Genomic DNA, 25452 nt, shown 5'->3' with positions numbered 1-25452 from the left:
CTGCTTATGAGCTGTGTGGCCTTGGGTAAGTTACTCAGTCCCTCTGAGCCTGCTTCCTCCGTCTACTAAGTGGGGGTTAAAATAGTGATTATTACTTCATAGAGTACTTAGGGAGATTAAATGAGACAGTGTATGTGCAAGTACTATGCAAGCGTTCATTAATTTTTAACGCCGTGGTCTGAGGCAGAAGGTGGATCTCTTCTGTGCCCCCCAGAGGGCTTTGCACCGTGGACTTGAGTTTGTTAGACCGATGAGACCAGCGTCTCAAAGTCTGGTTCCGGGATCAGCAGTACCAGGGACAGAAGTACAAATTCCTCAGCCCCACTCCAGACTGACTAAGTCAGAAATTCTGACTTAGGAGAAGGGTCCAGCCATGTGCGTCGTAGCAGGCCCTCCAGGGGATTGCGATGCAGGATGAAGGAGAGCATCGCAGGAAGAGCAGCTCAGACGACAAGCATGATGACGGGGAAAGGCGAAGGTGTAGAGGTTAACAGGGATTCGGTGGTGGGCCAGGAAATGTTTAAAATCCAGCTCTGCAGGAAAAAAAGGCTCCGATTTGTAACGCTGGGGAGTAAACGCTCCCGGCTAAGGTTGCGTGCAGGCTACCAACATGATGTCACGGAACAGAGTCGGGAAGAGATGTGTTTAGCAGCCCTCGCTAGCTGGGGCAAGCTGGCTCCATCACCACACTGAGGCCCACCTGCCCTCACAGGCTCTGTGTTGGATGCTCGAAGTAGATGCTTATGACTCTCACTGCCACTTCACTTTATTAGGAAGGAAAGTAGGGGCGCCTGGGTGGCTCCGTTGGTTAAGTGTCCGATTTTGGGTCGGTCACGATCTCATGGTTTGTGAGTTTGAGCCCCACATTGGGCTCTATGCTGTCAGCACACAGCCCGCTTTGGATCATCTGTCCCTTTCTCTCTCTGCCTGTCCCCCATTCATTCTCTCTCTCTCTCTCTCTCTCTCAAAATAAATAAATTAAAAAAAAAAAAAAAAAGGAAGGAAGGAAAGGAAAGTCCACATAAGATCATAACCAACCCAAGTCACAGAGCTGGTGAGTAGAAAAAAACAGGATTCAAAACAAGGCCAATGTGCTGCTTAATGGAGATCACAATTTTGAAAATGAATGTGTACTTTGTCTCACAACCCATTCTGCTGCTCCTACAAGAAATATCTCATGATTGGAGTGTTCAGTCGAATATGAGCATTTCTGAAAATAAATGATACGGGATGTGTTTGCACGGGCACAGAAAGTATCATTTCCCCAACATTCCTAAAGGACACACGACTTATGCTAATTTGGGTCCATATACATTAATTAGCATCTTGCTCCTTAAGCACTAACAGTTTGGAGATTTCAATTATTTATCCGAAGGCACTGTTTCCAAAAATTCTGTGAAAGAGAATTATACTTTCCACTGTCCTCTTAAACAGAGTGAGCGTCTTGACCTTGGTACGGTGTCATTGTTACAAAGCCAGTTATTATTACACTGTGCTGTGAGATAACGTTGCTATGGATTGCTGAAATGTAGATGGCCACTTCATTTCTGTGCTTTGAGAAGTTAATTTGTCCACTTTTCACAGCGTCTGCTCTCCTTAAGAATTGTCACTTGGTAGTGCTGTCGGGACAGCTGCCTTTGACCCCAGGGCGAGCAACCAAGGGACCAGGCTGGAAGGAACCGTGGTAAGGAGAACACAGATAAGGCTGGCCGGGGCGCTGGGGCTCTGGTGAATAGAATCCGTGGCATCGATACAGAATACCCACAGTCCTTTGGGAAGGCCACTGGCTGTACAACTGAATGAATGTCTGGGACCGACATTTAATTGGTGTGTGACCCTGGGGCAGTGTAAGCAAGCTGTTCAGTCCTTCAGCAATATGCCTCGGGAAATGCCTATCCAGGGCCATGACCACAGGGGTCCCCTGCTGCTTCCCGAAAGAGCTGGTAGCGTGTCACGTGGAGTCTGGAGTCCCGCATTAGCATCTAGCACTGTAACCACAGGGCCTGGTGGCCCCGAGCAAGTGGGCAAACTTCCCGGACTCTCCCCCTTCCCTGGCCTCCACGCTAGTCCTGGTCCCCATGGAATTTCCCCTGGACGAGGTTACACTCTGGGCCTCTGTTCTGCTCTCCACATAGCCGTGGGCAGTCATCCCTACAAAATCTCAGATATGATCGCATTCGCCCCTGCTTAAAACCTTTCAGTTGTCCCCCTTTTGCTTTTTAAGGGCAGAGATCCTTCACACGGCCCAGCAGGCCCTGCAAAGCGGGCCTCTGCCCACTCTCCACGCTCACCTCACACGATTCGCTCCAGCTTTCTCTGCGTTCCGGCCACACCTACGTCTTCAAGTGTAACAAGCTCCTGTTGCCAGGGTCTGTGTGCACGCAGACCCCTCTAGAACTTTCTTTGCTGCATACCACCCCTGACCCCTAGCCTTCTCTCAGCTCTTCAGGGGTTGGCAAATCAGCCCACAGGCTAGATCCGGTCCATTGCCTGTTTTAGGAAGTAAAGTTTTATTAGAACACAGCTAACTACTAATGATTGCTTTCATCTACAAGGGTAAAGTTGCGAAGTCTAAATATATGTTTTTTAAATGTCTATTTATTAATTTTGAGAGACAGCGTGAGTGGGGAAGGGGCAGAGAGAGAGAATCCCAAGCAGGCCCCACGCTGTCAGCTCAAAGCCCTGGCGCAGGGCTTGAGCCCCTGAACTGTGGGCTGAAATCAAGAGTTGGACACTCAACCGACTGAGCCACCCAGGTGCCCACAAAGTCTAAATATTTGCTATCTGGACCTTTGTAGACGTTTTCCAAACCCAGACCTAGTTCCTAACAGTTAATCCTTCAGGCCTCAGTTTGAGAGTCACTCCCCCCCACCCCCACCCCCACCCCCAGGAAGCCTTTCCTTTTTCTCCCAAAGTCAAACTTGTCCCCAAACCATATTCTCTTTCCTTTCAGAACATTTGGCTAGGCTGTAATTGTGCACTTAGCAACGAGACCATTGCTCACTGCTTGTCTTCTTTTGCTCTGCCATCAAGGGAGAGCCCTCTGCTGTCACCTGAGGAGGGTGGTCCTGCCCGGAGCAGCCACACCTGCCTCTCCCTCACAGCCCTCTCCCTCCCGCCTAGAATCACTCCGGGCTGTCATTTTGCCCATTTGCTCTGTCCCAAGTAGGTAAAATAGGGATTCGCTGTGAAAGCCCTGAGGGATTTCCTCACATCCCTGCTTGTGTCTGTGCGTGTGCACTCTGCAACATTTAATACTTGATGGACATTTAGATGATTGTTCTTTGCACTTAGCGCTGTCGGGATCCAGCTTCTACAGAAGCTGACATAACTCCAAGGCCAGGTGAGTCCTTTTGCTCCACAGTCAGAGTTTGCAAATACTTATCGATCACCCTTGTGTGCTGGGCACTCAGCCACTGGTTGGCTTCCATAAATTTCCCAAATTCTGCATAACAGCCCTGTTATTCTTCCCACCTGAGAGATGTAGACACTTCAGACGACAATAATAATGCTTAACACAGGCACTTCATACAAGTTATTATTGGATAAATGAGCAAATTAGTGAAAGACGAAAAGAAACCGAGACTCAGAGACGTCAGGCAACTTGCTGTGGGTTCCAGTTATCAGAAGGTTAAACTGGGATTTGAGCCCATGTTCTATTTACTACTCTACTGTCTGGTCAAGTTGGGGCAGGTGTAGGCCATCTTGACCTTAAGACCTGGGTCTTCCCACATACCTCTCTGATCACTCTAAACTAGTTCGTTGGTGAATACAACCCTGAAGAAAGTCTGCTACAGACCCCACAAAAGTGATCCTGGTCAAGGTGCAGGGTGCTTGCTTAGGGACTTGACACAAGGGAATGCAGGGTTCGGGCGGGGGGCGGGGGGAAGGATGTCCCAGAAGATCCACATTTTCTATCCTAGTCTGTCATGCCTAAGCTGTGTGGTCTTGGGCAAGTCACTTAACCTCCCTAAATCTTTTTCATTCGTAAAATGGAAATAAATGAACCCACTTGTCCATATGGCACAGCATGACTTGATAATCAACTGAGATAGTGTTATGATGGCTTTTGATGGGCCATGAATGTGAGATAACGGTAGTACAGTCTGGTGGCAACGCAGCTGACCAGAAGTTGGGAGATTTGACTTCAAGTTTCATCCTGCCCTTGCCATGTGGCTTGGGAAGTCCATTTTGCTACCGATAGGATGAGGGTAATCTTCCTTCCCTTCTCTACTTACTGGGATGATCTGAGGCGATCCCATGTGTGCCAAAAGCTTAAAGTCCTATTCACACGGAAGCTCTTTTCATTCCAGATCCTTGTTCTCTGGGACCATCCAAAATTGGATAAACCATAACCATGGACTCATTTTTTTTTTTTAACCTCAGGTTCAGGGTTCAAAATCGAAATGCTCATTAGGAAGGATGCATATAATAATATATATTGGCAGCTCATTGAGTGCACAGAACTGTGTGACATATAGGCTGGAAAAATGACACTCAGGTGTGAGACACTATGGCTAGAGACCCCAGGAATGAATTGAGACGGGCTTACAGATTCAGAGTCTCCACAGTAGAGGTCTGTACCTCGTTTGATTGAAGGCCAGTTAAAAGGCTTGTAACGTAAGCCGCTACAGTAAACACCCCGGGCATGAAGGAATTAAATGTTTACTGAGTTTAAATCCAATATCTCCAACCATAAAAGTTTAGTTTCAGTGGGAGGTGGGAGACTGGGTCGGAACTAAGGACCCAGTTGATTGCCTGAGGGGTGATTTGGGGAACGAAGGGTGTTGCTGATGTCGGCCAAAGACCCCATTCCCTTAGCCAAAATATTCTTTCAATACAAAATATGTGTTTCCATGCAGAATGCTGTGAAAATTCAGGATCAAAGGACCACAGTAGCAAATGCCAAAGGTAAGAGATCAGAAACAAGCCCGGAGGAAACCGGGAAGATAGTGGTATATCAAAGGAATTTCACAGGTAATTTCTATGAAGCCACGACTCAGTTGGTCTAAAGCAGTGTTTTGTTCAATTGTGGCTGCCCCCCATTAGTGGGCTATGAAATCAATTTGGTGGGGTCAAGACCTGAACCTTAAAAGTGAAATATATATCCGGACTATATCAGAGCACAACGCGTGTGACGGGGCAACCATTGTTCCATAAGCTTTTGTTTCGATTATGCGCAGCCGTGCTGTTAACGTGCATCTTGGATCGCAACCTACATGCAGTTCGTGCTCCGAAAGTAGGAAAAAGTATCGGATACCTTGCCTGTTCACTATCATCAGCCCCTAGCAGAGTCCCTGGAACAAAGCTGATGCTCAATAAATACTTTTTTGACCTCAATAAACTCCTAGTCATAGTCACTTATAAAGACTAACTATAGGAAAATCATACAAGCTATTGCTTTTGAACCTTTATTTACCGCATGCCAGATACTGGACTAAATGCTTTATATTCATTAACTTAATCTTCCCCACCACATGACTAGGGTGGATGCTTCTATCATCCCGTTTTACAGACTAGAAAACTGAGGCTCAGGCTCGGGAAGATTAGGTTTCTCGCCTAAAGTTCCACAGTTAGGACAGAGTCAGACCCGGGCAGGTCCACGGGACTACACTGTCCCCAACATATTAATTCTCCTGGGCTGTGGATGTGTAGTTAAACAGGGGACATCTGAATTGCTATTCTTTATCCACTGGTATTTGCCGTACGTAAGGTTCCTGAGAGTCTGCATCCCTGAAGTCAGCCTTTGCTTTTCCCTCTCTTTGATTCCAACCTAGAAGAGGATATTTAAATAAAACTCGAGGAATGGAAGCTTCAGAATTCCAGCCTCCCAACCTGGCTGTGCCATCAACCGGCTCTGGTCTCAGAGGCCTGCACCAGACTACCCGCTCTGGGAGGCCCTTGTTTGGGCTGGTCACACTCCCCTTTACTTGGGGATGCCCCCCACCCCCAACTCAGTCAAGTCCCCGTCATAAAGACTCACGCAGAGTGCCCCGAACCTCTCCTTTGCAGCATGCATCACACTTGTAATCACACAATTATTTTAGGTATTATTTGTTTCAAGCCCATCTCCCCTACTAGACAATACACTCTGTGAATGATGAGGCCCTGTCTCGTTCCCTATCATATCCCTAATGCCTAGCATGGAATCAGGGCTTAGTAAGTAGTTGGTGATTGCATTAATAAATTCTTCTTCGTAGTTCTAGCTCCCAGGACAGTGCTTGGCCCATAATGTATAACGGGTGCTCAATAAAGATCTGATTAATTGCATTATGAAATTCCTTTGGGAAAGTCATTTCTTTTTTAGCCTATAAAAGAAAGATATTGTCTAGTCCTATCCAGCTCTAACCTGAATTCCTAAAAATGCTGGGTATATTTTATGACGTGGTATAGTGTTTCTCAGTGCCTTGGGGGCAAAGCCAGGGAGAGAGAGCCCTGAGAGGGACAACACAGAGGCCTTGGGCAGGTGACTGGAAGCTCGGCTGCCCAGGCACATAGAAGAAGCACCATGAAGGTGGCCATCAAGAAAAGGGTGTGAGGAAGGGCCCTTTCCCTCCTGCCATGAAGTAGCTCTCTCTGAGCCCCGTGGCGGATGCCTGGCATTTCTCCATTAGAGCTTGGTCTTGGGGCTAAGACCCTGTGTTTGGTTAACATGAAAATAAATTGGAAGCGTTAGCATTTCTCCCTTGTGGATACCATTTACGAAGGGATGGCTGGTTTGATGCGAGGGAAGAAAGTAGTCTTCTACTCAGACCACACCTGAAAAACTGCATACTGTTGTTCCAGGCACCCTCTTTAAGTGGAGCTTAAGTAGAGCACCTTCTTTAAGCGGAACACACTACTGAGTGTTTCCCAAGGAAACTGAGCAGGCAGGTAAAGATATTAAAATCGCATTATAGAAGGAAAAAGGAAAGGCAGACATGGGAAGGATACATGTGTGGACCCAGGAAACAGAAATAAGGACAAAAGGAAGAGGCTGCAGAAAGAAGCAATTCTGCCCCATAGATAGAAAATCTTTCTAACAAGAGCTTTCTACTTTCTATAGGCAGTGAGTTCCGCGACGCTGGGGGCATTCAAGCACACACTCTATTTCAGGAAAACACATTTGCAAGAATCCCAACATCTGATGAGAGCATTGGTCTAGAAGACCTTCATGATTCCTTTTTGGCCCCAGGATTGTAAGATCTAGATTCTACTTCCTATATCAAGGGAACCAGAAGAAAGCCCAGGGCATCAAGGAGCAGATGAGGCCCTCTGGCATGATAACAAGAGAGGAGGGGTCTGGGGTGGTGAATACAGAGAGAAAAGGCCGCCCATAGGACAAGTTCACACATTCCTGCTCTTCTCTCCTGGCTGTATCTGATCACGGTCGATTCTCATCATTTGCACTGAATGACATTCACTTAAGTTGCCACAAACACTGAACTAGGGAATACGGATTCACTGCTCCTAGGGAGATGCGGGATTAGGTTCCTAGGAGCCTCTGTTTACAACACTTTCATCAACCAGACCACACATAGCCTCGCTTTATGCGTGTTTCTGCTTACCACCACCTTATTGAATATATACTGTCAGTTCATTAATATTAAACAACAGACTATAACTCACGCCTGAATGATGCTTTCTGGAAACCTGTATTTTGTCTGTAAGGCACATCACATCTTTCTTGAGCTTAGCTCCACGAGACAGCATGTCTGCACTAAGCTGGGGGGTCATTTGCAACAGCAAAGTGACCAGGAAAAAACACACTGGTGTGAAAGACATGACACTAAGTAGGCCACAAGAAAGGCCACGTGTTTACCATACCAGGGCTGAAACAAGAAGGCAGACGCTGCCTGTTTGACCTCAGCCGGGAACGTGCCTGTCGGCTGACTCACATTTTTCACTGTTCTTTGCACGTTTTTTTTTTTTTTTTAAATGTTTGTTTATTTTTGAGAGACAGAGTGAGCAGGGGAGGGGCAGGGAGAGGGAGTCACAGAATCGGAAGCAGGCTCCAGGCTCTGAGCTGTCAGCACGGAGCCCGATGCAGGGCTCGAACTCACAGACCGCGAGATCATGACCTGAGCAAAAGTGGGACTCTTGACCGACTGAGCCACCCAGGCGCCCCCTCACTGTTCTTTGCCCGTCTGAGGAAGCACCATGAGCCCAGACTCTGGGATAAGGTAAATTTTAGGGAGTGGACAGGTTTGCAGAAATGGAATCCGCCAATAATGAGGATCGGATGCACTCTGTGTGTGCTCAAACGTTGGGCTTTTGCCAAGATGTGCCCAGACCTCCATCCCGAATCCCGAACCTTTGGGATGCGAAGTGGCGTTTGCCCCGGCCCTCACCACTTCCGCCCAACAGAACGGGCCCACAGCGGCCATTTTCAGGGACTCTAGCGACAGATAAATACCATCCAGGACAGAAGCGGAGCTCGGTGCACAGCAGCTCGGACTAAAAACGCCACCCTCCAAAGATGCGCTCGGGGACTTACTAGGCTCTCTGACCAGCTCAGGACTTCAGGAGTTAAATTTCCCTACTCAGGGCAGTGACAGTGCCCAGACTGCCTTTCATTTTTGTGGTTTTGTTTCTCTTTGTTGGACAGAAGTGCTTTGGGACTTGAGTAATTTTATCAGGCCCTCCTTTTCCCTTGTTTTTTTTGGTCAAACATCTCACAGACCCTCTTCCAAACGTCTGGGGGGGGGGGGGGTGACCAAACTGGTCTGGCTCAGACTGGCACGGGGTGGGTGCATGGCAGAGCCTGTAAATATGAAGGCCCAGCCGCACATCCCTGTGTCACCTCCCAGAAGGTGGAAGGTATTGCAAATTAGCTGCCAAGGAGAGAATTTATCAGGGAGCTCAGGAATGCTTGAGATTTTTCATCTTCCAAGGAAATTACTGCCAATGAACATGCCACAGTCAGGGCAAGGAGAGAGCCTGGCTTCATTTGTTAAACTCACCAGGTGGAGAAGTGTCTTGGGAGACCAGTTGTACTAATCACGCACAACTCTGGGCTCTGAGCGGCAGAGGCCAATTGAGCTAATGGTTCTAATGAAGTGTCTGCGCTTGAAGGACGGTGGTTGTTCCCTGTCCTTCGAGACCTGGTAAAATGCTCAGCTCTCAGGGAAGGGCTGAGAATGGCCCATCGCTGCCCCGGGAGGGATGTGGGCCCACAGGGCGGTGGCTGGGCCTCGCTGTACTCCGGGCAGATGGGGAGTTTCTAGCGTGGGCTCTTATCTGAGCAGTGTGGTGTTAGACAGGCCCTAGACGGTCCAGATTTCCCCCAGGGAATGGAGCCTTGACTTCTGGCTCTTGTCTCCGCCCCTCCCAGAGCCACTGCAAAGTGGTGGTACATGGGACGCTGTCACATTAAGGAGCAGAGGAAGGACAGAGGTCAGGGATGGAGAAGAAGAGAAGGGGGAGAGGAAGGCAGTGAGGAGCCTACCCCGAAGGAGGGAGGGAGGGCTGGACGGCAGAGCTTATTTCCTTCCAGCACGGGCCGGCCTTCGCAGCATGCTTGCAAGCTCTGGACTTGCAGCGGGAGTGATGAGGGCACATGGCTCGGCCCTGCTTTGCCCTTCTCTCTGCCATGAACCAGCCGACAAGCAAGGGTCCGGGAATGCCGCGTTCCAAGATCCAGAGACCTATCTACACAGACATCTTCATGAGAGATGACAGGACTCAATTTTGCACCGCAAAGGAGAATCCCCCAAACACATCTATCAACAGCATCTCATTTTGTTCTCACAGTAATTCTATAAAGCCCGCCGAGCAGGTATTATTACGACCATCAAGCCTATTTTACCGGGGGAGCCGCTGAGGAACAGAACTCTGGGGACCGTGAGAGCCGGGGCCCCTGCACCCGGCTCCCCCTCACCTCCCTGGGTTTTCCTTCCCCACCCCCTGCCTTCAGGCCCCACACCTCTGGTCTGTGGCGTGCCCGTCTCGCATCAGAGCGGATGACGCGGGCTGCTTCATGAGACCAAATTAGCAGTCAGCCTCTTCCAGCTCTCCCAGGCATGAGCTGGCTGAAGAGGCGCAGAAAAGAGTCACTCTGTACTGGCAAACTTCCCCGGGCTGGGCTCAGGCGGGACGCGTGATGGGGCACAGTACAAGAAATATATTTAAACCGCGGCACTTTGAAGCCCCGCTTGTCTGCCCAAACGCGGCCCCCCGTTTGAAAATTTAAGTAGCTCTAATTTGTTTGCCGGCTGATGTGTGAATAAGCTTCTGCAGTCAGTGAATTTCCCATCAAAGCTGATAAGCAGGAAGTGCCAGGGCTCTGGGAGAAAGAACCAGATGTATGTGGGCCAGGGAGACAGGGGGAAGAGAGGGCCCTTCAGGTCACGGCCTTCCAAAGCCAGCTCATCTGCCCCTTGGCTGTCATCTGGGGGTGGCCGGGAAAGCCAGATGCCCTCACAGGAGGAGGTACTGAAGAGCCCTTTAATTAACTAGAGAGGTGCCGCTCTGGGGGCATCGAATGAAATGAGAAAGGACACATGGATGGTGATTTGCAGGCCTTTTCATGTCACGGCTTCGAATTCCAGCTGTCCGCGGGGAGGCTCGTCATATGAACTCTGAACAGACTGGGGAACAGTAGCTTTAGAGAGCTCTCGTGACAGCATCCTAGGTCCCCAGGGCTCTGGCGTCCCTACGGGATGGGAGGGCTCCTCAGAGCCGAACGGCACATCCCGAATGTTCCCCACACAGTCCCCGGACCCTGGCACACACCAGACCCCCGGTCGCTGGCTCATCCCTTTCTCCAGGGCTGTGCTGAGAGCCCCACTCTCGGCAGGGGAGGGCCGGGTCTGCCCTGAAGGGGTGCCCAGCCCTGGTGGGTGACCGAGAACACCACGGGAGAGGCAGAGAGTCTGAGGGGCGTGGCACCAGTGGGGGCTCAAGGTGAGCCGGGTCCAGGGTGTGACTGCCTCGCTGGGGAGCGGCCATTTCGCTCTGAGAGCCAACGGGGCCACTGAGGGGTCTGAAGCCCCGGGCGACACACAGGCCCATCCACATTCTCCGGCGGGAAAGCTGGACCAGATGGCCTTTCGGGTCTCCGCCAGCTCTAAGAATTTATGATGTTCTAGGAGACGTCGGCTATTTCAAACCTCACGCCAATTCCCTTCTCCTGACTCCTTAACTAAAAGGAAGCCGTAAGTGACTTCTGAGTAACCTTCAAAGCAGGCCCCCCTCTCTCCCCGAGACAGGCCGCCTCAGAATTTCCTCATCAAAGGCAATGTCGCTGGCTGGCGGGGAACGGCCCGCCGAGTGGCCTCCCCAGCCGGCCCACTCTTTTCAGGTCTGTCCCCCAGCCGGGGAGCTGGCACACGAGGCCGCTGATTTCCAGCAATCAAACCCCCGCTCCAGCGCTCTGAGCCAGGTTCCGCACAGGCAGCTTCAAAGGATCTGCATATTTATGGTAAACTCCTTCCCCAGACTGAAAATGTATTAGACGGTAGCAGGCATGACACTCTCCGAGCAGCGTCTCCCCCTGGCGACCTGTCTGAGCCGTGATGGCTGCTCTCGTTAGCGCAGATGGGACCAGGGCTGTCACCGAGGCTCGTGAGGCAGGGGCCGGGGGAAAGGGCACAGATGTGGGGCAGCGCCTCCCGCATGGACAGGAGACCCCCCACCCCCCCCACCCCGGCCCTCACTCTTCTCCCAGGGCTACAATGGTAGCGTAGGCTCTCATCTGACACGGTATTTTTAGGGATTTCTGGTGGTCCTGGTTTGTTTGCTTATGAAGTGGGGAGCGGGTCTGGAGGTGGGGACGGGGTGGGGGGGATGCCACCAGCAGGTCTGTTAAAACTGCCATCGAAGCAGCGGAAGATATTTCCCGCGTCCCCGGCCATGATAAGAAATGTGGCTGGCTGCCTTTACACGACTCAGGGGTGCCATCAAAACAAGCCACAAACACTGGACCATCCCAGATGTCCCCGCCAAAGGGGCAGGCGTGCCTGTGTGTGGGCCTGCAGGGAAGGCAGCAGGAGAGGAAAGTCAAGAGAGGCGGCCTGTCCTCCTAGCAAGCGGTGGGACCTGTAGGGACTCAGGAAGCTGGGGCTGGATAGCCTGAAGCTTCTGGAGGACACGGGACCCCTGAGTTCTTGGTTTGCAAGGGTGACTCACAAAAGCCATCTGGCCCATCCTCCTGCCTCGTTGGAACTACACGCAAGTCATTCCAGAGAACCAGCCCCTCAAAAAGCTGAGTTTATATCAGCTTTGGAAAACGAAACATGGCCATCAGTTCCCAAGGCTTTTTACTCGCCCACTCTTGGCCAGATCTGCAAATCTCTCCATCTCCATAGGAACAGACTTAAGTAGATAAGTGGTCCAAGGAAAGGGTGGCTCAGGGATGGTTTCTATGAAAAGTTCATGTGAAAATAACCCCGGGTATTTTGGGGGGAGGGGGGCATGTGGAACAATGAATTGACCCCAAGGTCCCGATTTCTAAGTGAATCAAAAATTCCAAGGCTAATTCCGGGAAGGAAGCTAATGCAGGGAATGGAAAGTTAGTGTTTGCGAGGGTGGTGCTCTCAGCTCTGTGCCATTTGGCCCCATCTGGAGTGTGGTCCTCAATTGGGGCCTCGTGTTTTAAGAGAGACCCAAACAAACCCAGAAGCGTCAGTGGCACCAGATTTGGAAGCCACGTTGCATTGGGAATAGTTATGGGCCACTGTTTGCCGAAGGAAAGAAATCAGAGAGGCCTCTACAGTAATTGTTGACCACAATTTCTGCCTTTCCCCAAAGACCATGAGCCCTTGAAGAAACCATGACTCCTTTATCTTGCATTCCCAGCCCTTGACACAGAGTAGGTGCTCAAACAGTGTTAATGCTAAATTTTAGGAAGAAGAGAATGAATGAAGAGAAATCGAACTATCTTCAAATATATGAAGAGTTGGTAGAAAGAAAGAAAGAAAGAAAGAAAGAAAGAAAGAAAGAAAGAAAAAAAGAGAGAGGGAGAAAGAGAAAGCGAGCCATTCCAGCTGCTTCTGAGGGCAGAATGAAGAGGCAGACTTTGATCTAGTACCTGGAAGACTTGGGAATGTGTCCCTGGGGAGGTAGTGAGTCCCCCAGCCTAGGACAGACTCAAGGAGAAGCTAGGTGGCTACTTCTCTCGGGGTCTCCACAGAAAACATTCTTGCTTTGGGATGGGACATTAGACTAGAAGCCTTGGAGGTCTCCCCCAACACATTCTGGGGCCAAGCTGCAAAGTAGAAAGATGTGGATGTTGAAGATAGCTAGACCTGGACTCAGTTAAGCCTGGAACGTACTAGCTGTGCGGATGTGGACACATGACTTTATCTCTCTCTGTCTCAGTTTCTTCACCTGCAAGACAGAGAGCAGCCTTCAGGTATGGCTGATACAAGATGAGAAATCTTAAACATCTCTGTACACCACCCAGTATGGGGTTCCATGAAGGAGACACCCAATAATACCGTGAGCTAATACTGTCGTACGTCAGTAGGGCCAGCTTGCTACCCAACCGTAGGCAGGCAGAAGACAGTGCCAAGCAAATCTAGTGTCAATCATCCTTGGGTTTAACGAGGACAAACGTCCAGGGGCCAAATCATCCACATCCCACAGAGGAAGAAAATGGAGGTACTCCTCTGGTGATAATCCAGTCTAACAGGAAAAGTGAGATCTGCATCTTTGGCTCGGGAGGTCCGGCCCCCATGTCTTAGGCCTCCCTCTCCCAAAGGCTTAATTAGAGCCTGTTAAGTCACTTCCGATCCTTAGATGAAAGGTGTGCTCATCTTATTACAGCCCTCCCAAAGTCACTTGGGGGCTGCTCAGAATCTCTGATCGTTAGATTAAGTTAAATGAAGGAAATCAAGGGCCCGCTAATGCTATACTTCTATTTTCCCCTTGTCTCTTTCAAATCTGATTTATCCCGAATGAAGTAGGGAGATTATACTATTCCAATGCCATCCAGGGCATCTTCTGGGAAATGAGAAGGGAGACTATGGGATGGAGAAGGGAGATCTCACGTCGGCAGAACGGGAGGATGGGCTTAGGGAATCTAGAAGCAATTGCCTTGACCTCTATGGCCATAAATAAGCAATATGGAGCTGGTCCAGGTTCAGAAATGTCACTTATAGGATACTCTGGGGAACATTCCCCCCCACCCCCCGACAGAATTCCAAGATGGAAAACACTCTCTAAACAGAATCAAAATAGTAATTTTTTTTAAATGGTAAAAAAAATAACCCTGGATTCTGAAAGACTATTTTTAAAATGGTAATAATCCCTTAATCAGCCACCAGCAGGGAATATGGCATTTGGTTCAGACATTTTACCAATTACAACCCACTGGGTCCCTGTGTGGTGCTTTCTAAATAATCAAAACCAGCTCTTAATAGTCACTCGCCCAGACAGGAAGAGAAAGAACGAAACCAAAGCCCGATGAGAAGACACCATTACTGAAGAAAGCCCAGCCCAGCAGGTCACTGGGAGCAGGTGGCAGACAAGCCACAGGCCTGGGTACAGTGTTTTGATTTGGGGGCTTAGGGATTGATTCCAGGGAAGTGAGGGAAAGCCAGGAACATGGGCTTTGGAGCTGGACAGGCCTGAGCGTGAATTTCAGCTCTGCCCGAAATGCTTGCTAATAGTGGGCTTTGGTCAAGTTCCTGGTCTTTCCTGAGCCTCAGTTTCCTCATTTGTGAAGTGGGAGTTTATCTGCCTTCAAGGGCTGTCCGCCAGGTCAGAAGTGATCTGTGCAAAGTGTCTGCGTGATGTCTGGTCCTCCACGACAGGTCCTCAAGAGATGTTAATTCCCTTGTTCCTGGTCACTCTCCCTTCCTCTGCCAGCACCACCTTGGATGGCATTGGAAGAATATTAGAGCAGAGATACTGACATTCCTCCCACCCTGGAAAAGAAACCCAATTAATCATCACTCCCCAAACCACTTCTTCATCCTATAATAATCAGGGGAAGGACACCTATCAAGAGGCAAAGATTCAGCTGGTGATTGAGATGGGACCTGGGGACCAGAACTGCAAAGCTGCCTCCATGCCCATGATACAGTATTCACTGATATTCACAGAACCTGAGCTAGACAGGAAAGCAGCAGGACAGTCACTAGATCTGTTGAAGAAAAATGGGTAATAACAGAGGATTATCACAATCCACTTAATAAATCCAGTCTAGAGTTGTGTCCCTGGAGAAAAAGGAACCCTGTTGCACTGCTGGTGGGAACGCAAACTGGTGCAGCCACTCGGGAAGACAGTGTGGAGGTTCCTCAAAAAAGTTAAAAAGAGAATTACCCTGTGCTCCAACAATCGTACTACTGGGTATTCACCCAAAGAATACAAAAACATGAATTCAAAGGGATACATGCACCCCAATGTTTATTGCAGCATCATTTACAATAGGCAAGACATGGAAGCAGCCCAAATGTCTGTCAACTGATGAATGGATAAAGGTGTAAGATATATACATATATAATGGAATATTACTCAGTCATAAAAAAGAATGAAATTGGGCCGCCTGGGTGACTTAGTCGGTTGAACATCCAACTCTTGATTTCGGCTCAGGTCATGATCCCAGGGGCGTGGGATCAAGAGCCCTGTGTTGGGCTCTGCGCTGAGCATGGAACCTGCTTAAGATTCTCTCTCTCTCTCTCTCTCTCTCTCTCTCTCTCTCTTCCCCCGCGTATACTCTCTCTCTCTCAAAATAAAATAAATCTTAAAAAAAAAAGAATGAAATCTTGTCATTTGCAATAACAGGATGGATCTAGAGAGTATAATGCTAAGTGAAATAAGTCAGTCAGAGAAAGACAAATACCAAATGATTTCACATATGATGTGGAATTTAAGAAACAAAATAAATGGGAGCAAAGGGAAAGAGAGAGAGAAAGACAAATCAAGAAACAGACACTCAACTACAGGGAGCAAACTGATGGTTACCAGAGGAAGAGGGTTAAATAGGTGATGGGGATTAAGGAGGGCACTTGTGCTGAGCACCGGGTGATGTATGGAAGGGTTGAGTCACTATATTGTACCCCTGAAATGAATATAACACTTTATGTTAAACAACTGGAATTAATATAAAAACTTAAAAACTTAGCAGAGCCGAAGGTCAGAAATACCATCTTCCTTGACGGTCACACTGGCTCATAAAGATGGGGATGGGATGTGGGGAGGTCGAGAGGAAATTCTATGCACAGAGAACACTATTTGTCAAAACACAGCCTGTGGCCCACCTGCACTGTAATCCTCTATCTGGGCGCTATCAAGAATATGCAGATTCCTGAAAGGCACTCAGTTTTGTTGACTCAGAATTTATAGCTGTGGGGCTTGGGAATGCACAATTGTAGCAAACACCGTTGGTCACTCCTGTGCACATCTAGGTTGGAGATGCCCTATCTACACCGACAGCATGTGCCGCCGAAGAAGGACCAGTAGCTGCTGGTTGGGATGTCCCAGAGCAGAACCCTTTACTGGGCTGGGCTGGGCTAGGACCTCGGGGCCGGGGGCTGGTGATGCTGTTTCTTAATGACCCAGGCAGTCCTGCAGCCTGGCAGCTGGGAAAAGCCAGGCTGAGTGGCAGCTGCTAGAGAAGCAGAGTTAAGAAGAGGTACTTTGAGCCTAATCAGCTGTCATTCAAGCAGCGGGTGGGATCAGGGTCACCAGCCAACTGCCACCGCAGGTGTTGCTTGGGTGATGGAAGGGGGCTCTTTCCGGGGGGCAGAAAGCAGGCCTGAGGTCTAACGGGGAGTTTTTCAGAGCCTAGAATTGGGCTTTCTATGGAGTAAGTCTGGGGCTTGGCATGAACGTTATGTTCTTCTAACTACTGCTTCCCCACCATGATTATCTCCACACACTCCATTTCCTTATGCTATTTAATTTTTCTTTCTATAGCACTTATCACTACTGATGCTATATTATTCATGTATTTGCTTGCCTAGTGTTTGTCCCATACTACGATACAGGCCCCACAAAAGCAGACACTTTGCCCATTTTTTAAAACCTGTGCTTAGAAAAAAGTCTGGAACATCGTAGGCACTCAACAGGTATTTATTGAAAAAATGAATGAGCGTTCTTCACTTCACATCCCTGAGCACAGTGGGGGCTCACGGAAGAGTCGACCTAGCAATTTCCCTCCAGGCTGGAGGCTTCATTTGTTCAGGGAATTATGAGCTCAAGGGCAAGATCTGAGCTTAATAACCCCAACTTGCACTTATTTTGGCCCTGTGTCACCAGACTGTGAGCTCTTTCTCAGTTCAGGGACTGTGCCTTCTGCAGCCTGGTTCCCTCTGTGCCCAGCACAGTGCCTGACACATAGCACATACTCATAAATTGGTTAGCCAAATGCGATGACCATTTGGTAATATTCTATCCCAGAGTTTCTGGCTATCTACCTAAACCTGGACTCTTTTATCTTGTTTTCCAAGAAGGGTGACCTTGCCTTGTGGCCTAGCATAATCGCTGTCCTTCTGGAAGGCACTGCATTCAATGTCATGAGAAGGGCTGAACTGCAGCCTCTCAGACATGGGGACAGGATGGTGGGACACAGATGTGGCAGGGACTTCACAGCGTAGCCTAGGGTTTCATTGGGACCACCTTGGGTGCTCAATGACCGTATCAGTTCCTGGGTCCTAATCAAGGCTTACCCAATCAGACCTTTATAGGGTGGAGTCTAAAAATCTGTATTTTTAACAAATTACCCAGGTGATTTTGATGCATGATTTGTCTGTCATAATGGCTAAGAACTTCAGCGTCAGAGTCAGAGATCTCTGGGTTCCAAACTAACTGCCATTACCAACCATTCAAGACCAGGTCAGTCCATCTCCTTGAGCCTGGGCTTCTTCACTTATAAAATGGGGATTAATAAAAGTACCTATCACAAACTACCAGCTAAGACGAACAAACCCTAATGAGGATGAGACAAATAACCTGAAGAGTCCTATAACCATTAAAGAAATTGAATTTGTAATTTATGAGTCCCCGAAAAAGAAATCCCCAGGCCCAGATGGCTTCCCTGGAGTCTTTTACCAGACATTTAGACAAGAATTAACAGCATTTATAGACAACTTTTTCCAGAAAACAGAAGAGAAAGGAAAACTTCCCTCTTCATTTTGTGAAGCCAGTATTACCCTGTTACCTACACCACACAAAGCGGGTAAAAACAAAGCAAAAAACCCCCTATGCTCACGGTAGGCCAGTATCACTCAGAAGTTAGATGCTAAATCCTCAACAAAATATTAGCAAACCAAATCCAGCAATGTCTAAAAATTATACACTATGTCCAAGTGGGATTTATTCCAGGTGTGTGAGGTTGGTTAAACATTTGAAAATCAATTAATATAATCCACCATATGATCCAGCTAAAGAAGAAAAAAATATGATTATATCTGTTGACCCAGACAAAGCACTTGACAAAATTCAACACCCATTCATGGTAAAAATTCTCGAGAAGTTAGGAAAGGGAACACCCCCAACTTGATAAAGAACATCTACAAATCACCTACAACGAGCAGTGTGTTTTTAAGTTTCATGGTGAAAGGCTGAATGCATTCCCCCTAAGGTTGGAAGCAACAGTATTAACGTTGAAGTTCTAGCCACTGAATAAGGCAAGAAAAGGGAATCCATGGCATCCAGATTGGAAAGGAAGAAATAAGATCGTCTCTATGCGCAGGTGACAGAATACAAATACAAATACAAATACAAAGAAACTGAAAGTACTTAGTTTGTAAGGTTAAATGAGAAAATACCTATGGCACACCTAGCATGGTGTATGGCCTGTGGGAAGAACTTAAGAAATGAAAGCTGCTATGTGATGACGGTGACGATGGAGGAGGAGCGAAAGAGAAAGAGAAAAAGAAGGGAAGAGGAGGCGGGAGAGGGGGAGGAGGAGGAGGAATTGGAAGAAGAATCTTCATGATCTCCCGGAAAGGTGAGACCCTTCAGAGGCCCTGTTCAGCTACTCTGACAGCCGGATGTTCTCCAGTACGTCTGCTTCCTGCTCTAATCAGTGCATCATTTCCTATTTCTCTGGCTTTTCTAAGGTTGGAGAAGGGCTAGCCTAAGAATAGAGGGTTGATTATCCGGGCGATGGAGAGGCTGGGAGACCTTCAGAGGCACCTGGAATGGCTGTCAGAATCCCTGTTTCCTCTGGTGCGAGAGGACGGGAGAAAGGGAGAACGAGTTGATGGAAGAGAATGCGGAAAGGAGTGGGGAGTTGGAAGGGGCCTCGGAGGCCGGAGACGTCCTGGGCAGACGGGAGAAGACAGGTAGCAGATGGGAGAGGAGGGCTGTGACCAGCATCAGCCGGGCGTGGGTCAGTCTGGAAAGAGCTGGCGGAAGAGGACCGGCCATCCACTCCGATGCTGAAGGGATCCAGTCGGTTCCTTCCCCGCAAGCTCTGGAGCCTGACACTACTTCAGGGTTAGGGCGAAATTCAGGGAGTAGAGGAACCCAAAATAGCGGGCCAGGCCTGGGAATTCCTTCCTTATGTGATTCCCTCTCACCCCCCCACCCCACCCGCTGTCCCCTACAGAGCATGACTGACTGCTCCCTCTAGCTCTTCTGCTAGAACAGCAGTCCCTGACTCACGCCAGCGGATGCGGTGGCGGGAAGCGGGGAGGCCTGTGCATGCCAGCATCTGTGCCCAGGATGCGGCCTGTAGCTCCTGGGGACAAGGGAGAGCAGGGGCCATCCTGATGACAGGGGAGAGATGGGAAGGCTGGGGACACGGAGAGGAACAGCGAGGAAAGACGTGCCCCCGTGGCGGCAGACCAGGACTTACCTGCCGAAAACCATTCCTGGTGAACTGTAAGATTTTCAGGGCATAGTTGGACCTCTGGCCTTTGCTGTTGAATTCGATGTGGCCGGTGAGACCTTCCAATTCTACCTGTCCAAGAGAGAGTGAGTTACAGCACCAAACAGGCCCCGTGTGCCACTTGGCTCCAAGCATTCCACCCGTGTGCTGTTCAGGATGCCCAAGAGAAATGAGGCCATCAAGGTCCATTCTCCCGCCTGTCTCTCAGCCACAGGAGCTGGTGACTACAAATGCGATGTCTCTGGAACCAATTCAGACTTGGTTGGGGCTGGAGGAGGAGAAAGACGCCCCACACCCAGGGACCTCGCAGCTGCCGTATAAACCAACACAATGCCGAGACGGGCGCCTGAACTCAGATCCTCCCGTGTCCCTCCTCCAGGCTGTTGGCTGCTAGTAGGATCTGTCCTCTTTGGAGGACGCCCACCTTCAGGCCTGCAAGAAGTCAGGGAGACCTGACTCTCAACGCAAAACGCAAGCTACGGTGCACCAGGCTTCTCTGCCGGGAGAGGTCTTCTTTGTGGGCTAGAGATCCATTTCCATCCCGCTAGAGGACACGTGGGCAGCACAGCACCAAGCCCGGCCCCCTGGGTGGGACTTCCGGGGTCAGAGGACAAATGTGATCCGCGGTGCACCGAACGGGGTCACCGCAGATGGCTGTCGTATCTGGGACTGTGATGTACGGCGGAGGCCCGGAGGAGCAGGGCCTCGAACAGGGGATCCCCCCCCCCCCATGCCCTGCAGGGCCCCGGCCGCCCCTCACCATGCGCAGGTAGTTCATGAGGCTCGTGCCGTGCTGCCAGATCTGGGCCGAGCCGCAGGACAGGGGCTTCACGCCGATCTCCTGGCTCCGGTTCAGCTCCTGCACCGCAGTCACCACAGCATAGACGGCGTCAAACAGCAGGGCCGAGGAGAGCTGGGAGAGGGCGGACAGCGGGCCAGGGGGGGCAGAGAGAGAGGAAGGGATGGTGTAAAGGGGGAGGGGAAGGGAAGACAAAGGAGGAAGAAGAGAGAGGAAGACAAGGGAAAAGAGAAACAGAAGAAATAAGGGCACTTCTTTGTCGCCCTTGGCTCACCTCCTGTGTCTGGACCCGCTCTGCTCTTCACCTACGAGTCCAGGTGCTTGCCGAAGGCAGACAGGGGTGGCAAAGGCTTCTCTGGGATTAGATCATCAAGCTATCCCTTTGGACCCCAAACGATTTCAAGGCTATCCCTTTCTCTCTCCGCTCCAGGGGTGTAGCAACTTCCATTGCTCTCAGAATCCCCAAGCAGGGGATGGAGCTGCCTACCTCAGGACAGGGAAGGAACCGGGACACTACGTTCGGATATGCCCGTGCCACAACACTCAGCGGAAGGTCCCTGACCCCTAGAAGACCCCACGATGTCCTTTCTTCCTGGAGATACCATCCTACCCTCAGTCTACTTCGTGCTACTCCGTGTAACGGGTACTGTTGGAAGCACAGGGTTGAGTTCAAAGCCCGAAGATGAGTAGGACCCTATTCTTGTGACAGATTACAGCAGGATGGAGGAGGCATGTGGGGAGGCGGGACCCAAATAAGAGTGACGTGAAACTGAGTGAGGGGGCGCACAAAGGTCTGTGGGGTCCATAGAGGAGGATCCCGTGGGGTGATGAAGAAAATGTTTCTCAGAGGACACGGCGTTGGAACTGAGCGCTGAAGGATTTTGGTAGGGCTGTCATTGGATCTGGGAGGGGGAGCGGCTGGGAAAGGGAGAAAGGCACTCCAGAAAATGGAGGGGTGGAGAGTGTGGTGTGCACTTGGGGGGCAGGAGAGGTGGGAGGGGAAGAAGCAATAAACCAGAAATGCAGACAGGGGTCGCGCTGCAGAGGGAATTAGAGCGGGAGGAAGAAGCTAGTGCAGTCTGTTCATATTATCATCTCCCTATTAAATTGCAAGCTCTTCGGGCAGGACCAACCGAGGTCATAACTCTGTATCCCTCACAGCATCTAGCACCAGGACCTGGTATGTGGTAGGACCCCCCAAGACATGTTTCTTGAACTGAATGAAGCTTGGGAGTGAAATCTGCCCACAAGACTCAGCCAGAGCACTACTCGATGAGTTCACTTGGATGTCCGCAGCTTTGGGGAGGTGCAGAAAAACAGAAGATGCCCGTCCTTGAGGGGTGGGCCCTCTCAGGAGGCAATGAAACCACGCTGTGCACACAGTGTCCCTGACAAGAATAACCTACGGGGAGTAAATGATGATAGCGTCAAACCATACATAGCATCAAACCATAGCGGAGCCCTGAGGGGAGGCCCCGGGGGAGCAGTGAGATTGGGGTCCGGAAGCCCACACACCATCCGATTACCAAGCAAGCCCCTCCACTGAAGAGCGACACTGCCATGGGCAATTCAATACTGTGCCCCTGGACGGTCCCCTGCTGTGACTTCTTACAGCCTCCTCCTACCTGGCCAGGCCCTGGGAGAGACACCCCTCCGGGGGGGGGGGGGGCAGGGAGGCCACCTTGGGACCGCTGGGATCTTTTTCAAGCTCTCAAGACAGAGTGTAAGCATCTTGAGGCCGGAGGGGCAGGAGAAAGAGCTTGAAAGCGGGAAGACTAAACCCAGAGTCTGGATCCCAGCCCTCGCGCAGGTGCTGAGCGATCCCAAACACGCTGTGGAACCTTGGAGAGAACAACGGTTTCTGTAAACGACTGGCAGCATCCTGCCTCACAGATCCCCAAGGTGCTCTGCAAACTGCAAAGGTCAGGTGCCACCGTTCCTGAGGGCGGGGGCCGCGCACCCCCAGGTGCGAGCAGGTGTCAGCTGAGGAAGCAGGTGCTGGCTGAACTAAGGCTATGGGGAGTAGCAAGAACGGGGAGCTGCGAGGCAGGAAACAGGCTGGGAAGAATGACTTATTCCCTTTGCACTTCTGCTACCTGCCTGTGACGGCAGCTGGGGAGGCTGACTCGGGATAATCTTTCTAAAAGGCAATTAACAGGGGAGAACAGCCCAATAGAGTTTCTCTGCCCTGATCCAAGCTCACTTGTACTGTAAAACTGCCTCGCGCGTGTATTCGTTCCTCCCCCTTCTTAGCCCCCCCCTCCCCCCCGCTCCTTCTTTTCCTTCTTCCCACATTTATTCAGCTCCTACCATCTGGCAGCACTGTAGACCTCAACATCTCCCATTCTCCTCTGAGACATCCACACAGGCAGCAGCACCGGGTCCCCAGTGTCTGCACTGGGCCTTCTTCCCTCTCAGTGCCATCTTTTCTGTCCCCTGGTCCCAAAGCACCCTGTGGCCAGGACCAATAGAATCCTCTGCAGTCCTGGTGACCAGCCACCTCCCCCGAGTCCCTCCCACCGGTCACCTTCCGCTCTCTCCCCTCTAGCCGCTGCCCTTCCCCTCTGCAGCTCAGCAACTTCTTCATTGATTCGAGGGTCACCTGCTGGCACTTGAGGCTTCGCAGCAAGCCTACGACTGTCCTTGTCCTTTGCACATAATTCATTTTCCCCTGCGCACATGTGGCTCCTTTATTAATGGACCTCTCACATTTCCTTGCCAAGAGGACATATGGAAATGATCAATGCCACAGACGCTCCCCTTCCAGCTTAGACAAACGTTGACCCGAGGTGAGGGGGGGTTGGCTACTCCTACTGACATTGGCCCCTAGACCCTTCTGTTCGGCTACTTAAATGGTACGGTAGGCTAATTTCTGTCCTGCCTTCTCCTTTGTCTCCCAGCTAATCTCTCCGTCCGCAAAATCTCAAAATCTCAGCCTGTTAGGTTGGAAAGGATCCTAGAAATCAAATAGTCCAACTCTCTCCTTTTACCGATGACAAAACCGAGGCTCAAAGAAATCATCTCCTGCCCAAAGTCACCAAGCAAGGCAGTGGCAGGACCAGGACCAGATGCCCGGGATCCTCTCCTCAGTCTGGTTTTTCCTCCTGTGTCTGCAGCATGGTCTTTCCACCCTGCTCCCTGCCACCACCACCCCCCACCCCCGGTCTCCTCTTGAGAAGCTGGTGCTGAATCCTCACTCTGTCAGATTTATTCTTGTGCCCGGCCTCACGGGACTATATGGGCAATCTTCTAGATGTGGTCACCTTCTCAACAGCAGACAGGAGAGACTCTTGGGCCAGAGAGTCAGCAGGGAAGGAGAGTGGGCAGGCCTCTCTCTTGTCCTGGGCTCGGCCATCACCCACTGCGCCTCCTGTTCTGATGGGTTGTTTGTTTTCACGCTAGCCTCTCCATTAAGAGCCATCTGGAAATTCTGTTGGGACAGGACTTATAAGCAGGAGAGAGGGGCAGTGGAAGGTTACTATCAGTTGCTTAGATAGCACCCTTCTCCCTTTTTCCTATCAGAACCCCCATTTTGTTGCGGGACGCTCCATCCCCCAAGCAGCCATGTGCTTCAGGCGTGGCTGACCCAGCCCCAGCCCTCCAGTGATGCTGAATGGTCCAAGAGTCATCCCATCCCCCTACCAATAAGTGATTCAGGACCGGAAATATGGCCCAATTCTGTCCAAGGAGACATGAACTGAGGCCCAGAGCAAGAGGTCCCTCCTCAGAAGAGCTTCCTGTCTCTGACAGAGGCAGCCCTTCTTCCTCCACTGGGCATCACTGTGTTGGGACGTGATGCCTGGGCCGATAGCAGCTGGCCTAGCTCCAGCCTGAGGATGGAGTTGACACCAAGGGGAACGGAAGGAAACCCGATTCCAAACACATCAGTCCCGAGTCTCGACTCTCGACTTGCTGTGACTTGAGGTGACACATTTCCTTTCTCTGCATAAGGCAATTTAATACAGGATTCTCCCTGCTGGAAGCTGGATGTACTTTAACCAGTACCGAGGCCACAGGGATACCCTTCCTCCCAGGACACAGCTGCCCCAGGCCCCCCCCAGAGAGGCCTGGGCCGCACCCCTCCAGAGGCCCTTCTTCTCAGGAGGCGGCATGCTGGTCCCCGAGAGACCCCAGTCCCCACAGACCGGCAGACGCAGCTCACCACGCCATTTCTCACACCCTCCCACCAGGCCCCACGCTCCTTCCTGCCACATGCTTGCTGTTGTTCCCACTCGTCTGGGATGCGGTTTTCTTGGCTGATGTCCTCTTATTAGCAAATGATCCGGATGCCGGGAGACTGGCGTGTGGCTGTTTGCCGTGTTCCTTGACGTCTCTGGGGCCTTCAAGATTCTTCCAGGGCTTCTAGTAATGACACCCCAGAGGGGGATGCTGGGGGCAGGGGCCGGTGGAAGGGTCAGCCTCAAGGCTCCTGTCTCCTCTCCGTCTGCATACTTCCTTCAGAGAGGCGACACGGTGACAGTCCCCAGTGCGCTCGGGGCTTCATGGTCCTCTCCGCGGCTCAGCCTGGGCCGATCTGAGCTGAAGACCTCCCAAGCCCCGAACACCATCCCTCCAGATTCCCGTCTCCTCAGGGCGCTCCGTACAGAACCAGACCGCCTCTCTCTCGCAGGCTCCTGGCAGCCCGCCCTGGTCTCTCACCTGGATCTTCCAGCGGCTGCTCTGAGCCCCGGCCGCCCATCCTGAACTCCTCCTGCTCATCTGCCCCCAGATGCCAATCTCCTCCACTCAGCCCATTTCACCTCCGGCGCGACAGCCTGTAATGTCTGCCTCGTCAACTGTCCCATCGCGCCGCAGATCTCCATCCCCAAGCAGCTCGCTGCTCTTCTGCTTGTTTCCTCCCTCTGCTATTATTTACTAATTTAGCTCTGGC

At 50.8% G+C, this 25452-nt stretch overlaps 1 protein-coding gene across 4 annotated transcripts in view; it reads right to left on the bottom strand.

The window, feature by feature from the left end:
- Positions 1-25452, bottom strand: part of GRIK4 (glutamate ionotropic receptor kainate type subunit 4) — a 306356-nt gene that overhangs the window by 86699 nt on the left and 194205 nt on the right. For 3 of the 4 annotated variants that reach the window (XM_040483332.1, XM_040483335.1, XM_040483334.1), the window contains 2 exons: positions 20523-20675; positions 19730-19834 (listed from right to left, as the gene is read on the bottom strand). In XM_040483332.1, the coding sequence (XP_040339266.1) occupies positions 19730-19834; positions 20523-20675 (258 nt within the window). The remainder of the gene's footprint in view (positions 1-19729; positions 19835-20522; positions 20676-25452) is intronic. The other variant, XM_040483333.1, reaches the window with a different exon arrangement.

The sequence above is a fragment of the Herpailurus yagouaroundi genome, unplaced genomic scaffold (genome assembly GCF_014898765.1).
Source record: "Herpailurus yagouaroundi ecotype Mexico unplaced genomic scaffold, PumYag 161, whole genome shotgun sequence".
In the NCBI taxonomy this organism is placed as follows: domain Eukaryota; kingdom Metazoa; phylum Chordata; class Mammalia; order Carnivora; family Felidae; genus Herpailurus; species Herpailurus yagouaroundi.
Note: the sequence above shows the minus strand (reverse complement) of the source record. Positions and strands in the feature narration are given on the sequence as shown.